Source organism: Microcaecilia unicolor, chromosome 4 (genome assembly GCF_901765095.1).
Source record: "Microcaecilia unicolor chromosome 4, aMicUni1.1, whole genome shotgun sequence".
NCBI lineage: Eukaryota > Metazoa > Chordata > Amphibia > Gymnophiona > Siphonopidae > Microcaecilia > Microcaecilia unicolor.
This window is the reverse complement of record NC_044034.1, coordinates 78235559-78252864: the sequence shown is the minus strand read 5'-3', so window position 1 is coordinate 78252864 and position 17306 is coordinate 78235559. Positions and strand designations below refer to the sequence as shown.

The 17306-nt window shown below is 43.4% G+C and overlaps 1 protein-coding gene across 1 annotated transcript in view; it reads right to left on the bottom strand.

Annotated features, from left to right (window-relative positions):
* PDS5B (PDS5 cohesin associated factor B) overlaps positions 1–17306 on the bottom strand; it is a 536259-nt gene that overhangs the window by 469792 nt on the left and 49161 nt on the right. The window contains 2 exon segments of the mRNA XM_030200370.1: positions 16534–16631; positions 16752–16838. Coding sequence (XP_030056230.1) covers positions 16534–16631; positions 16752–16838 — 185 coding nt within the window.

Here is a 17306-nt window from a genome sequence, read left to right as displayed (position 1 = left end):
AAATAAGCCAAGCCCGATTCCAGGGCCGGCCAATCAGCCCTCAAGGAAGGATCCGAGGGGGAAGCCTGCTGCACAATCGTCAGGCATGCCCTGGCCACTTAGGAGCCGCAAACTGAGGCCTGCAAACTTAAGGCAGCCGCCTCGAAGGACGACCTTAAGGCCGCCTCCAATCTTCTGTCTTGGGCGTCCTTTAGGGCCGTGCCACCTTCCACCGGCAACGCCGTTTTCTTAGTCACCGCAGTGATTAAAGAATCCACGGTAGGCCAAAGAAAGGCCTCCCGTTCACTTTCAGGCAAAGGATAGAGGCGGGACATAGCCCTAGCCACTTTAAGGCTCGCTTCCGGGACATCCCATTGAGCCGAAATTAAGGTGTGCATGGCATCATGCACGTGGAAGGTTCTAGGCGGGCGCTTCGTCCCCAGCATAATGGCGGAGCCAACAGGGGCTGAGGGAGAGACGTCCTCTGGAGAGGAAATCTTCAAAATGCTCATGGCCTGCACTAACAGGTTGGGCAAATCCTCTGAGCGAAAGATCCGTGCTGCAGAGGGGTCATCCGCTCCATCCGAGCGGGAATCCGTCTCCTCCAAGGAATTCCCAAAGGACCGTTGGGAGAACTCAGATACGCTGCCCTCATCTACATCAGAGGAAACAGAGTCCTCTAAGGCCTGGGAATCTACCCGAGGGCGTTTACTTCCGGGGGCCTCAACCCCTTTATCGGACAAGGGAGAAGGGGCAGCGTTTTGCATAAGAAAGGCCTGATGCAGCAGCAAAATAAACTCGGGGAGAAACCCCCCAGACTGTGCACTTCAGCAGCCTGGCCACAGCCCTAGACGCACCCTCAACCGGCGCTCGCAAGAGCGGGGGAGAAACATGCTGCGCATCCATGATGGCGTCCGGCGCGACACTCCGTGAAGGAGCCGCGCAGGAAGAACGTCGCTTAACTTTAGCCGTTTTTTTGTCGTCGCCCAAATCAAGGGCGGCCATGGCATTAACGTCTCCCAGCTCAAGGGCGGCCCAAGAAGAAGCCGTCCGAGCAGAGTGGCCGGCCAAGATGGCGGAGGCGAGCAGCGGGGGATGGGCGTTTATGGCGGGAAAAACCGCCGCACCGGAGGAAGACCCGGGACACTGACCGGCCTCCGAACTGACACCCAACAAGGGCGAATCAGACTTTAAGACCCCCGGCATCCCCGCTAACAGCGCACACGCGGTCCGGGGAGCGATTCTTCGCGCCCTCGCCCTCCGACGCCATAGGCCACGTGGAGATCGATCGGGGAACCCCCTGCCCGCTATAAAAAGGTAAAAATTACCTGCTTCTCGCTCTGAGCTGTAACGACCTGGTGTCCCAGTGAGTAGCTGCAATAAACGGTTAAATAAACGTCGAAATAAACGCCCTTAAGGACGTCCAAATTTTTTTTTTTTTTTTAACGGAGCCAGCGGGAGGGGGGAGAAAAGGAGGGACCTGGCACCACCAGGTTTGCACTTGCTCAAGAAGAGCCCTCAACCCCAGGTACTCAACAAAACCTAAAAATTAGGCTTGGAGACCGAGCCAGAGCTGCTGCTGTGTGTGACCACCACCTGCTGAGATAGAGAACATACTGGGGAGTTTCCGGCAGCACATGACCACATATAGGGAGGCAAAAGGATTGCTCTCTATCTCCACCTGCTGTAGATGGACACAACCCACCAGTCTATGGATTGATCAGCATGATGATATGGAATCATTAATACCTAGTGACATCACAGGTCCACAATTCGAGCCATTACTTTTACATCACACACAAAAAAAAAAACAGAAAAAAAAAAAGTTTCCACAGTACTGTGCACTCGCAGAAAATAAAGAAAACCTCAACCACTTATTTGCACGGGTGGGCAACTTCTTCACATATATTTCCACAAAATCTTCAAAACAGGTAATACATTGCACAGGTTCTTCCTCCCGAACAAGGGCCCCTCTGTAGAGTTGTCTTCTGCTACTCTTTTTTGATCTAGAGTAGAAACCAATGATAATAGAGCTTATATGAGGGTTAATTTAAAAGTCTATGATCTTCACACCCCCTACAGGCTTTTGCCTGACGATCTTGACAGAGCTGTCTTTTGCTACCGTTGAAAGACCTTTGGAGGACTTTTTTAGGAGCTGGGGAAGATTGCGCTACTTGTACGACACTTAACTGTGGTTGGGTAATGGGGATTTTGCTCCTGGGAGGGAAAACCAGCTATAGATTTTGGGAGCGAGAGGAATTTTGATTGAAAAATTCCTGATCAAGGAAAGTACCTTTTTAGCTTTTGCAGCCTTCCCTTCTCCCACCCCTTGACAGCAACTAGTGGAGTGTCCTTTGCATACTGACAATGGTCTCATTACATTCACTCTTTGGATTTTTTTCAGGTTGCTGTAAAGTATGGGGAAAAATTCAGGGACTTCGCTGGGACTGCTGCTGACAGTGACTATTTCAGGGCTGCATAAAGCTTTGCAATCCTTCGATATGATTTGTGATTATGGGCTGTTACAGCAGGCATGGGAGAGAGAGGAGACCGACCCCTTGGGATTGCTTAATTTTCCTGTGAAAGCTATTTCTTTGATAGTGTATAGTGCTATCAGGAGTGTTTGTTCCAGGTAATCCACCGGGGGTATTTTCCCTCCCAGAGAGCTTTTAAGGCCCATATTCTAGACTCCTCAGCTTGTGCAAAGTATGGCACAGAGGAGGGCACCTTGTCCCATGTGTTTTGGGCTTGCCCATCTATTTCTTCCTTTTGGGAGAAAATGGTAAGTTATCTGGAGGGTATATTGAACTCTCAGTTGATACCGTCATTTGCAACTTGGATCTTATATTGCGAGGGAGACCTGGGGGTTTGGGATAAGGGCCAACAGCTGTTTTTGCATAAGGCAGCTTTGGTGGTGAAGATGTGTATACTTTTAACAGTAGGTTTCTGCAGAGGGTCCCCATTCACTGGCAATGGCTTATGTACAATCACTCAGTACCAGAGTTCGCAGTGTGGTTTTGAATAAATTACACTTACCACCTACATGATGTTCTTTGAGTGGGGGTACCATCCACTAGTCGCAGTTCTTACTGGATTTTTAACGTGGGTGGGTTGGGTGAGGGGGCAATAAGAGTCCATGCCTTCCTCTTTTTTGGGTGGGGGGAATAAAATGTAAATAAAATATGGTTGTATTGTTATGTTCTCCTTTAAGAATGCATTTTGTTTGTGTTTGTATCCTTGCCACGTTGTATTCTCTTAATAAAATATATTACTATTAAAAAAAAAAAAAAAAAAAAAGGTTTTGACTTCTCCCTAGGCTGTTTAGGCTTCATTTTTTAATATAAATATATTTGTATACACATATGATAGCGCCCCACAGGGCTTCTTAAGCAAAAATAGTAGTGTGGAGCTTTGCGCTTTTTACTTTCCATTTTGGTTTATTCTTGATCAAAGGATCATATAGTGTTTACCAGTCAAGTTGTGACTAAATGGTTGACCTAGAATGGGCTCGAATTAAATAATGGAAAAAAAGATAGTGATCTTGATAGACCTGCATCAGTTTCTCATCATTGAGGAGGATGCATTTTCTGTTATGATTTCTCAAAACAGACTACTTTGGAGTTTTGATGCAGATCTTATTTTTTAAACCAGCAAGCAGGCCAAATTGTTTGCAGTTTATAAAATGAATTGCGTTTGTTGCAACAACTCCAACAATTTAATTCTGTTTCTGATTTCAAAACACACTATATTACTTAGTTTCGTCATAGGTTGATTATTATTATTTGGGTTTAACTGTCTCTAGAACTGATGCATTCAAAATTATCCTGTACTTATCAGTAGAGAGGATTGGGACTTGTAAGAATGAATTTTTTTTTCTCCATTAGTTACCCATAAGGTGGAATTTAAAATTTAAGGTGTTAACATTAGCACTTAAAATTTTGTTTTTAGGGGTTTCATTTATACTTGGGGCTACAATGACATTTTATGAACAGCAACAATAGCTTAATTCACAGGACAACAGAACATTAGATACTTAATGGGTTGGCACACGTGGACTTATGCTTTTAATTGATAGAACATTGTAACATTTAGGGATGACTAAATGGTGAAGGACAGAGTTGGATCTGTCTCATTTCCACAAGACACTGAAGGTGTTTTCTTCAGCTTTTAATGATACACCATAAATGAATGTATTTTTATTTCTGTGTTGCCTATATGTTAAACAACGTTCATGGTTACCCACACAGAAATTTAGTGACTGGTGGGTTAGAAGCATTTTGAACTCAAAATGTATGACATAGGGAGGAAATCATTGTACCAAGTGCTGGTTGTCATGATTCTGAAGGAGGGCATGAGCTCCACCCCATGTAACTCATACAGATCAAATTCTCTCAACTTAAATGGTTTACTGGGAATTCTCACAGGAAGACTGGCTGAGTATTGCCTTCCTTGATTGTCAGCTGTAGGGAGGGACCAGATAAAGAAAAACACGTAGACAATCTAGTGTAAAAACAAAACCATGCTGCTTCTTAATTCTTAATAGGAAGTAGTTCAATAGGGTAAAGTGGCAAATTCATGGTAACAACTGAGAGAGGACTAGGCCATAATTCGAACAATTGGATCACTGTACTATACAAAACAACAGTCATGTGGAATGATTTGAGCATTTCCCTATTTTTTTCAATTGGGTTAAGGTAAATATCATAGGTGCCCATTATCACTTGTCCTCTGCTTTGGAAAGGGAACCTTTTGCAGAAAGGGTGAGTGAGTAAGAATAAAAATATCAAGGGCCTAAGGGGAAAGGACAACTACAACAAATCAGCTTATTTGTGGCTGACGTCCTATTGGCCCAGCTATCACCTTCTTCTCTCCCTACTGTAGGGAGATCGATTAATATGGAAAGACGTCAAGGTTAAACTATTTTAAGATGGAATCTTAATCAGTTTCTCTGCAGCAGCTCCACTTGTTACAGACCAACCTTCCCCTTCAGATAAGCTGGGAACTGTTATTTGGGAGTTCAATCAACTAGCAGTAAACAACTAATCTGAGACTAATTATAACCTCTCCTGTGGAAAATCATAAAGGAGCTTGAGGTCCTGGAAGGGCTCCATATCTCTTGAGCTGGATGGATTCACTCAACTTAAATGAATATACTTTCTCAAATTAGTTGTTTACACGGGACTTAAGAGAAGTCACTTCCCTCCTCCTTCCACATTTGAAATGCGCTGCTTGAAGGTGCTCTATAAAAGGGAGGATAGCATCTTGCACATACAACCAGTGATGGATGATTCCTAGCAAAGCTTCATTAAATTACGGCATTGAAATCTAGAGTTGCAATCAGATCAAAACCAAGAGATTCTAACTTTGATCTTTGACTCTCTTTGCTTATGAAATAAGCTGGATTTAAAAGTGAAAAACCTCCAGAGATCTGCATCAATTGGAACAAAGGACACCAAGATCAGAAACTGCTAACTAAAACCACCACAACTTTTGAGTTAATGTTCATATCTATAACTTATATTACCTCTAAAGCTCTGTTATCTTGCTGAAGCTTCCTCAGCATTAAAACTTCCACATAATTTCACAAGAGTGAAACACATCCATCTGCTGCATGTCTTCAATGAACAGAAGTGCCTGTTAAATATTAGATACTGGACTTTAAAAACCAAATTACCGGGGTCACGTGATGCAGTTGGGGCACTAACAACACTTTTGTGCTGCTCCGCGAACCCTGCTCGCTCCTGGTGCTCTTATGATTTGATTTTACCTCAAAAATACTGACCCGGTCCCATTGGAGTGTTGCAGAAGGTGCATGGAATATCTCGTTCCTATGCTGCTCGGAAGCACAAGGAAGAGCTCCAAAAATGAAAAAGAAAAGCTCCCCGCGGTGAGTGGCGAATCCAAGATGGCGGCCGCGTCGCCGCGAAGTGAAGCTGAATTTACCGCCCGACAACTTGCACAGTTAGTAGTGGCAGTGGGCACCGCATTAGAACCCCGATTTATCGCATTGGAGGGGCGGCTGGAGAAGCTAGATGGCCGGCTGGCAGAGATTACAAGCAGAACCACGGAGGTTGAAAATAGGGTCTCTGAGCTGGAAGAGGCCTGGCAACAGCATGAGCCTGAACTCCCCGCCCTCAAAAAAACAACCGACTGCCCAAGCAGAGAAGATAGATGAATTGGAGAACAGAGCTAGACGTTGTAACCTCAGACTGGTGGGCCTGCCTGAAACAATCCCTGATAAAAACCTGGGCACTCTGCTTGAAGAATGGCTTTCTAAAGAATTTGCTATATCGGATAGCAGGGGCCCCTTATAAATTGAAAGGGCACACAGGCTGAGGAAGCCACAACAGAATGGATCAAGACTCAGAGTGGTAATTATCAAGGTCCACAATTATATTCATAAAGAGGAGATCCCACAGGGGTTCCGCCAGAAAAGAGATTCTCTAACCTATGCGGGTGCCCAGATCTGTATATTTCAAGATTATTCAGCCAGTGTGCAAGAGAGAAGACGGAAATTCCACACGATCTGTACAACTTTGAATGGAAAAAATGTTAGATTTATGCTACTTTATCCTGCCACATTAAAAATCATGAAAGACGGGAAATGGGTTTCCTTTACATCAGAACACTCAGCATCGCAATATATCAATCGCGAACAAGAAGCACCGCCCTGATCTGGTTTCGGACGTATTGTGGTGAGCAAAACTTGTGACGGACAGGACTATCCTGACGAGCTAAACAATATTGCAAAGATGTTGTATATTGAGGTTATAATTTATAAAGTTTAATTGTAATGAAGAGGGGCCTGGGGGGGGAGCAGGGGACCGGCACGCTGTGACTCCGCCTAGATGGGGAATTTCCTCTTGAGGCATTTTTGGGCACAAGGGAAGGGGGAAGAGGGGTGGGGGAGGATGGGAGGGGGGAGATAGGAGTGGGGATAGGTAGCGGAGTAGAGGGAAGGTTCATAAAGATATCTGTTGTCGCACAGGGAGTGTCAGGGGCGAACTATGTTCTTCCACATATAATACCATATACCCTCTCGGAGGGGCTGGGCTCCCAGGGGGTCACTCTGATGATATTTGCAATAGTACCAATGAGACAGAGAAGAGATTAGTAGATCTGAAATAAAGATCTTATCATGGAATGTATCGGGCATCACATCACCCGTAAAGCGCTATAAAATCCTGACCCAGATAAAGCAACAGGGTAGAGATATTGCCTGCAGGAAACAAAATTGTCTGACATAGAACATGGGAAACTCTGCCAGCAATGGGTGGGCGAAAGCCACTTCTCCTCCGGGTAACAGAAAAAGTGGGGTCGTAATACTTATCCATAAGGGACTACCTTGCATAACCAAATTAGTCTACAAAGACACTGAAGGACGAATTGTGCTCTTACAGATAAATTACCAAGGGCAGAAGTTTTATATCTGCGCAATATATGCCCCAAACTCTTATAGTCCTAGTTTTTTTCAGGCCCTCATAGCATTAGGGCTGCAATATACTGATGCTCCCTGCGTATGGGCGGGAGATTTTAACCAGGTATAAAACCCGAGTTTGGATAGATCCTCACCCACAGCCATCCCAGGGGCGGGTAAAGGGAAAGGGATATCAGCACTCTGCAAACATCTCCAACTAATTGATCCGTGGCGTACCCTCCACCCTACCACAAAGGATTACACGCACCAATCTAAAGTCCACCACTCCTGGTCCAGAATTGATTACATATTAATATCACAATCCTGGTTTTTTAAAGTCCAGAGGGCCGTTATCGGTCCCATGGAGATTTCGGACCACAATGTGATCTGGGGTGGAACTTGACGTAGGAAGGGGTGGTGCAGGGGGTTGCCAATGGAGATTTCCCACATATCTGTACCATGATAAACAACTATTAACTCACTTGCAAGAGAAGTGGCAATTATATGAAGATATGAACTTGGCATCGTGTGACTCACCCATGACATATTGGGAAGCTTCCAAGGCGGTTATGAGGGGGGAAGTGACAGCGTTCCAGTGTGCTAGGAAAAAGCGACTAGCAGCTGGGATACTGCAATTAGAGATGACATACGTGAAAGCAAAGAGGAAATATTTAAATGACCCTACAATAATTAATAGAGACTCAATGTCAGCAGCTTTAGTAGCATTAAACTCCCTTATACATGAACAAGCCATGAGACAACTAGTGGCGCGGCGTTTAAATTTTCAGCGATTTGGGAATAAATCTGGGAAACTGTTGGCAAAAGTGGCAAAGGCAACTACAGCACAACGGTTTATCCCAGTAATTGAGAACTCCAGGGGGGACAAGCTTACCCAACTACAAGATACAGTAGACACATTTTATGAGCACTTTATGCAGATGTATACCCCCAGAGAAAGGGCTAAGGGCCCTCTGACTAAAGATTATTTGGAGGACGCAAAAATGCCACAATTGTCAGAGGAGGCCCGCCAAATATTGTCCGCACCACTACAGACACAGGAAGTACTTAAAGTAATAAAAGCCTTACAATTAGGCTCGGCACCAGGATTAGACGGCTTCTCCAATGAATACTACAAACTGCTGACACCACAGCTGTGCGGAGCCCTGGTGGATTATTTAGACACAGTAGTGGCGAGGGGATTTTTTTCACCCAGAGAGAACGAGGCGTTGATTACATTAATTCCCAAGCCGGGTAAACCCAAAGACCAAGTAGAATCTTACAGACCTATCTCCCTAATTAATGTCGACGTTAAGATCCTGTCTCGAGTACTAGTAAATAGATTGATGCCCTATATACCAGAGTTGATTGGAGAACACCAGGTAGGATTTGTTAAGGGTCGACAGGCAGTTAAAGCAGGTACGGAAAGCCCTCTTGGCAGCAGCGTATGGTCAAGCTACGGGAGAACCCCTCCTATTGGTCAGTTTAGACGCAGCCAAGGCCTTTGACAAAGTTAATTGGGACTATTGTTTCAGGTGCTTGAATACACTGGATTTGGGCGGGATGGTTTTTAGAGGCTACACGGCATTATACAAGAATACCTCAGCACAAATACTGATAAACGGCACCAGATCTATGCCATTTTGAGTAGAGCGCGACACTAGGCAGGGCTGCCCATTGTCCCCCCTGCTGTTCCTCCTATATTTAGAACCGCTTTTGCGCACAATGATGCTGGACCCAGATATACAGGGAGTCACACTATATGGGAATTTAATAAAAACGCTGGCCTTTGCTGACAATATGTTTCTCACCCTTACCCAACCGAAGACTTCAATCCAACGCTTACTAGAAGTCATAGACGAATTCGGATTTTATTCGGGCTTGCAGTTAAACTTACAGAAGTCACTGGCCCTCCCGATACAAGAAGCAGTGCAGAGGGAGTGGGAAGGCCCGTTCCCCTTTCAATGGGCTGTGGGGACACTTAAATACTTAGGGGTCTATATTCTGAGGGATCTAACGAATTTGTATAAAGAAAATATGGACCCCTTGAAGAAACACACAAAGGAGGCTTTGCAGGGATGGCAGGGCTTACCCCTGTCTCTGAGGGGAAAAATTGCTATGTACAACATGTTCATCTTCCCCAGATGGACATATGTTTTCCAGATGATCCCTGCTACACTGGGGTATAAAGAGGAGAAGTGGCTACACAAAACTCACAGTGTTTTTGTGGCAGGGAAAGCGAGCACGTGTTGGATTAAATACTCATGAGACCCTGTCAAAAAGGGGGGCTGGGGCTGCTTGACTTAAAACTTATAACAACAGCATGCAGCTTGCGACACCTATCAGATTGGTTTCGCTCGAGGGAGTTTTTCTCCTGTACTAGAGTGGAAACCTCGCTGATGGCCCCAATGGGATTTGCTTATTGGCTCCATGCCCCATCTGAAGAACTACCAACACTGGGACCATATGGGTTTCTCCTGAATCCTTTATGTAAAGCATGGAAATGGTTGAGCAGGAAATATAATTGGAACAGTGCAGTGACCCCTCTATTACCCATTAAAGGTAATCTAACATTCCCAGAGGGGGGAATTCCGCTTGTTTAAGAAATAGGAAATTTGTGGTATTAAATATTTATTTCAGGTAGTATCTGAGACAGGGACCATCAAAACATTCCAGGCCCTGTGTGCAGAATTTGGGCTAGGACAGAAAGACTATTTCCAATACATGCAACTTAAGCATTAGATACAAACATTGCCCACATCAGATCTCACTCAGCAAGTTTGGGAATCCATGAGCGATATGCTGGGTCTGGAAGCGCAATTAAAAGTACCGCTTAAGTACTTCCACCACCACCTTAGAGACTTACAGAGGACCCTGGACTTTACACAACTATTACAACAATGGCATCAAGAGTTGAAGTGGAAACCGGACCCAGAACAAATCAAACTGTGCTTGATGAGTGTGTATCAGGTGACAGAAGACGTGACATGGCAGGAAATGCACTACAAATTTATTATGAGGCTCTATATATCGCCACATAGGGCTTATAAAGCGACCCTGAGGACAACAGATGACTGTCCAAAATGTGGAATTGTGGGAGCATCTCTAGGACACATGTTCTGGTACTGTACAAAAGTGACTCCCTTTTGGATAAAGTTGGGACAACAAACCTCACAAATGTGGAAAGTGCATTGGCAACCAGTGCCAGGACAACATTTTGACGTTTATAATGTACGTGGCAAGTCACCGGAGGGATTTAAAGCGTTTTTGAAAAGAGTGGTCTTGATGGGAAAACGTACTATATTACAACTGTGGCTACAATCAGAACCACCTGGAGTACCACAATGGCGAGAAGCCATGATGCAATGTTGCATGTTGGAAAAGAAAAAAGTGGGAGACCTGGCCTCGAAAAGAGGAGACCAGTTTTGTAAAGTCTGGCTACCATTCTGGGACACCCTGACACCTGTTGCGAGAAGCAGGATATTGAACTGTTAACAGAACCAGTAGGGGGGGGTAGAGTGGAGAAAAATTATAAACCTGATGACATTTCTTGTTGTGATGTTTGCTTTATGGTTTACAAAATGAGAATGACACATTATCTGCTGTACTGTGTTTAGATGTCATCAATAAAAATTGTTTAAAAAAAAAAAAATTACCAAGCATTTCCCCTGGCTACATTCCCAAGGTATGGTTATGGTCAATGACGCCTATGTCTTACAAATTCCTGAACCTCTTCCCCTCTCCACTGCCTGCAGTAATTCCAACCCTGCACTTACCATCTAAGCAATTGCATAAAGTTAAGCAAAACAGCTGCCCTAACTTGTGCTGAGTTAATCAGGCACCAGTCTGAATTGTCCCCCACGGGGGACCGCACGAGGCAGCAGACGGCACTCAGGGAGCCCATGCAGGTCCAGCGAACGGCACCGCTGTTGCCCTCGAAGCAGGGAGAGGCAGCCGAACCTCTCCCCACAGGGGACCGCATGAGGCTCGCGGGACAGCAACCGCGCGCCCGACTCTGCCTCCTCGCCCACCCAGAGCAAGAAGAGACGATCGAGCCTCTCCCATGGGGGACCGCAAGGGCTGTGTGGAAGCGGTCGTGCGCCCGGCTCTGCCTCCTCGCCCGCCGGTTTCTCAGATGGCAGCAGGAAAGGGGAGCACTGTCCGGTGGAGCTGCCCCAGGAGTATGGGAGTTATGGAGGCGTGAGGATGCTCTCGCCAGGAACCACAGAGGGCTCAGTCAACTTCACCTAGAGTGCAGCAGCAGTGACAAGAGGAAAAGGGGCAACATGGCGGAGGCCCCCAGAGACAGGCTCCGAGGGGCTCAGAGCAAAGCAGTAGAAGCAGCCTGAGGCTGCTGCCACCCCCCCCCCCCCCCCCCCTCTGGTGTCTATCTCCAGCATAGACATAGCTCCCAGGGTTGCGGAGTCTCTGTGCCCTGGGCAACGCGTCCGATCACCAGACCGTGAGTAAAGTGCTTATTATATTTCAAGATATTGAGACTTTACAACTGACAAGGCTTGAAAGTCCTGACAGTAAAAACCAAATAATTGCTAGTGAACTGAAGACACCTTCAGCAGGACGGGCGTGCCTGAGAAGGAGCCTTTTGCACTGCATTTGATCAATCGGAGAAGGCAGGCTTGTGAGGAGAGCAGATTGGGGCAACACGGTCTTAATAGTAACCACAGGAAATATATACCATAATACCCTCAAACTACTCCTAATAATCTACTCCTTAACACTAACCACACCACTTGCAGAAAACATCATCATACCCATACTACATAATCATCATAGATTGATCAAATACACCACACCTCACCAAACTGACAACCTAAACAAAGGAAGAACACTTACGTGCGAACAACCAAAACAGAAGGGAAAGAAGGGCCCAAACAAACTCACCTCAACAAAGAAACAACAAAAGTCCACTTAACACCAAACACAGAAAACCCATTCCAAACAATCCAAGTGGGCTACGTCAACGCCAGATCCGCTGTAAATAAAAAAGCAATACTAACAGACTGGATCATGTCAGAAAACCTCGACCTACTCTTCCTCACTGAAATTTGGATCCATGACCAAAAGGACCCTATAATCCTAGACCTGTGCCCTCCAGGATACAAAATCACACACTGGACCAAAAAAGAAAAGAGAAGCGGAGGCATAGCACTAACCTATCGGTTCCACTTTACCACAGAAACCACTGCCGAGTCCATAACACCTCAACTTGAAATTGCCTCAATCACAATCCACAACAAAACCCTACACGATCATTTGAATTGTGTCCTGTTTTACAGACCTCCAGGTAATTGGAACGAAGGCCAGACCAACTTCATGGATTTCACTTCAAACACATGTAACCAACCAACTCCAATACACTAGTACTAGGAGACATCAACCGCCACTTAGAAGACCCAAACTCTATCAACGCACAAGAATGTAAGGAGTTTCTCTGTTTATGTGATCTCAAATGGCCACAAATGCAAGCAACCCACGTCAAAGGGTACACACTCAACCTCATCTCACACAAACTCTCAACAGACCAGAACCTAACAATAACAAATACGAAATGGACAGAGACATCCTGGACCGACCACTACAAACTAAACTTGTCCCTACATTGGCGGAAGAAGGGTATACAACGAATACTAGAACACACATCCTACAGCACAAGAGGTCAAGTAGACACGAAAACATTCTGGCAACTAATATACAATAACGAATGGGCAACACAAACGGACTCCATATACTACCTCATAGAATGGGACAAAAGATGCAAAAGCATACTAGATGAAATTGCGCCCTTACGAAGAACCCCACACAAGTGTAACTAGACACCATGGTTCAATGATGAACTGAAAAAGTTAAAAACACAAACCAGGAAACTCGAACGAGCATGGAATAAAACAAAAGATGAACATACACTCAACATATGGAAACAAATACAAAGAAAATACAAATACGCAATAAGACAGGCCAAAAGATCATACTATAAAAACAAAGACATGAAGAAATTATACCAACTCGTGAACAAACTCCTAGACACCAACTTGGTCACTACCACGAATACAGACATCCCCATCTGCAGATAAACTTGCAAAGTACTTCAATGAAAAAATTGTAAACCTACGCAACACGCTACCTCAGAACACCACCGACACTGAAAACTCCCTTAATGAATTGGACCCAACCATTGGAGAACACCCAGCAGATCGGACCTAGTTAAACTTCGCCCTCCTTACCGTCGAAACAGTTACCCAGGCGATTAGTAGGTTTTCCAACACTCACTGTAAACTAGATACCTGTCCCAGCTACCTAATGAAATCCGCCCCTGACCGCTTCATAGCAGATGTCACATCCCACCTAAATTACATGCTTCAGCAAGGCCTCTTCCCTAAGGAAAATGGCAATATCCTACTCACTCCAATACCAAAAGACACCAAGAAAAAAAACAAACGAAATCATTAACATCCAGTAGCATCTATCCCGTTGGTGGTCAAACTGATGGAAAGCATGGTAACCAAACAACTTACAGATTACATAAACAAATTCTCAATATTACACGAATCACAGTCAGGCTTTCGCTCCCTCCACAGCACGGAAACAGTATTACTCACTCTTCTAGCCAAATTCAAGCAGGAAATAGCAATAGACAAAAACATCCTTCTCCTCCAATTCGACATGTCTAGTGCATTCGACATGGTAAACCATAATATATTAATAAGATTACTAGATAAGTTCGGGATTGGTGGAAACGTACTTAACTGGATCAAGGGCTTCCTAACCACAAGAACATACCAAGTAAAGTCAAATTCAAACATATCATCACCGTGGAAAGCAGACTGTGGAGTACTGCAAGGATCACCGCTATCACCGATCCTATTCAACTTAATGATGACCATACTTGCCGAACCCTTATCCAACCATGGCCTTAACCCTTTCATATATACAGACGATGTCACAATATACATTCCTTACAAAACCAAACTGACAGAAATCACCAACAAAATCAAGCTCGGCCTGATCCTGGATTCAAATGCATTTCAACGAAAACTCAATAAAGAAAAAACTCACTGCCTCATCCTCTCATTCCAACACAGCGTGGACATCCCCACAAGTATCAACACCCCAGATCACACCCTTCCTATCTCAGACTTGAAAATCCTCAGCATTACAATGGACCGTAACATAACACTAGAGAGCCAAGTGGCATCCATAACAAAGAAAATGTTCCAATGTGGAACTCAAACACATGAAGCAATTCTTCCCGAAGGAAACATTTCATAACCTGATACAATCAATGGTACTAAGCCACTTAGATTACTGTAATGGAATTTATGCGGGATGTAAATAACAAACCTTAAAGAAACTTCAGACCGCTCAAAACACAGCAGCTAGGCTTATATTTGGTAAAACGCGATTTGAAAGCGCAAAACCCCTCCACGAAAAACTACACTGGCTCCCAATCAAAGAATGCATCGCCTTCAAAATCTGCACCCTAGTTCACAAAATCAGCTACAGAGAAGCCCAAGTTACATGACAGACTTACCAATTAGAAATACATCCGAAACAACACGATCTTATCTAAATCTGCACAGGAATTAAATACAAAACAACTTACACATCTAGTTTTTCCTACATAAGCACGCAACTGTGGAACGCATTACCAAAAGCCTTGAAAACATACGACCACCTAAACTTCCGGAAATCACTAAAAATCAACCTGTTTAAAAAGGCATACCCTACCGATCCAACTTAAATGCCTAATCTCTGCAACACAACCAAACTAAAGCACATAATGGACATAACACAACTCTTCCGTTCTCCGATTCCCTAATGTGGCTGTGCCACATGAACTTGATCTACCACATCACCCTGTATTTGTTCACACCGGAGCCTGCAACTGCCTCTCCAGTACTATGTAAGCCACATTGAGCCTACAAATAGGTGGGAACATGTGGGATGCAAATGTAACAAATAAATAAACTAATACAAGCAAAGTCACTATACACACTAGAGTTTTAAAGAATGATAAAGTGCATTATAGGTGGTACCTAATCCCTTGAAGACTACAGAAAATCTCCTGTGAGCCAGTAGGAACTGTTGACAGGACTGGGGGCACATCTGGGATTTATCCAATGGATTCAACAATGGTCATATTTATATTTGTAAGATTTTCATTTCATTTCATTGCAAAAAAAAAACTACAGATGCAATATTTTCTTACCATCTATTGCTTATCTTAAAGAAAGCTGTTGGACTCAATGAACATGTTATTTATGCAGCAAATGTACTTCACTTGTTTCCAAGAGAAACTTAAAATAATATACATTTCTGTAAAAGAAAAATACTCTGAAATCATGAAGCACTCATGCTCTATTATGAGCACAACAAAATGACTAACTATAAACTCCAATGTGGCAAGTAAATAGATGGTGTGCCATCTTAACGAATCAAGGCTACTACAGTATATTAGTACTGCCTTTGTATAAAGTGTTATGACAAGCCCTAAAAGCAGAAAGACAGCCTCATATTGGCATTATGTCACAATTTATCCCTTCATTATCAATAGTATTCCAACTTCTGGGTTAATTTTCAGGTCTCTAACATTTAAGAAACGCAGAAAAGCGGCTCAAATCACCTTTATCTTCTGTCTTTTTTTCTTTTTTTAGTTCTTTGGTATGGACATTTGATTACAAGAACTATATACATATTTCGTAAGGGTAAAAGCAAAAATAATATAGCTCTCTAGTCAATGAATTTTATTCTTAATCACTTTACCTTACATTTATTTTCTGTTTACATACTGGCAACACACAATTGACTCCTCAAAGTTTTCACTGGCTCAAGTAAACCATTTGTGTAGGTACCAAAAAGGCATGGTTGGAAAACCATGCTAGTGAGATTTTATAATGTATTTGACCCTGCTTTTGCATAAAAATGAATTGCCCAGAAGTGCAGGCTTTCCTTCATGCCATTTCCTAGAATTACACCTGTGTACGTCTAAGGATAAGAAAAAAAAATGAACACACAAGAAGTATACCTGACAAACTAAAAAAGTCTGAGATCTCCAATTCCAATAAACTGAAGAGAGTCTGAAAAATCACAAACTGTTGGGAAAATATTCCTAGTATACTTACTTTATTACTGAAAATAGTGTTCTGTATAACTGTGTAAAAATTTCATTGCTGTCTTCCAACTCAAAACATATGTTATAGGATTTGACCCAAGCAATATTCTAGAATGGAAGAGGAAAAGGGAAAACCATTATTGAGTTTTAGAAAAATGTTTATTCACATTTGCTATGCAAGAAATACACAAGTTGAAGAGGGAAAGACATTAGTAAATAATAACTTACCTCAAGTAAATAAAAATACCTATTGAACTGAGGGCTTTTTGTATCTTCAAGTCCCTTTAGTTGCCTTGTTATAAACATAAATATATCCTATAAAATAAGAACAGAAAATATATGTTTTTAAAAAGCTCATCACTGTTGCACTAGTCTACAAACAATCTGAAGAATAATACCTGTTAAAGCACTTCTGAACAGCCACTGAACAAGCTGACATATTTACATCAAAGTTGAACTGAAATCCTTTGTTTAGGGAAATATCCATACATGTAAAATGTAGATTTTATTGGTAGCAGCTCAAAAAGAAAACAGCAGGAGATATGGTGGATTCTAGTTGCTCAAATACCATAAAAACACCACAAGAAAAAAAGAGTAATATTCAACAAAAGTATGCAGATTTACCATTGCCTATGCGGTAATGTCAACACAGCCCATTCACTTTGAATGGACTGTCAGCAGCCGCTAGAACAGCTTTATAGACAAGGGGGTGCTAGTTAAGGATCTTTTAAATTAAATTACAGTCCACAATTAACAAGAACTGTTGAAGTAAATTGTACATTT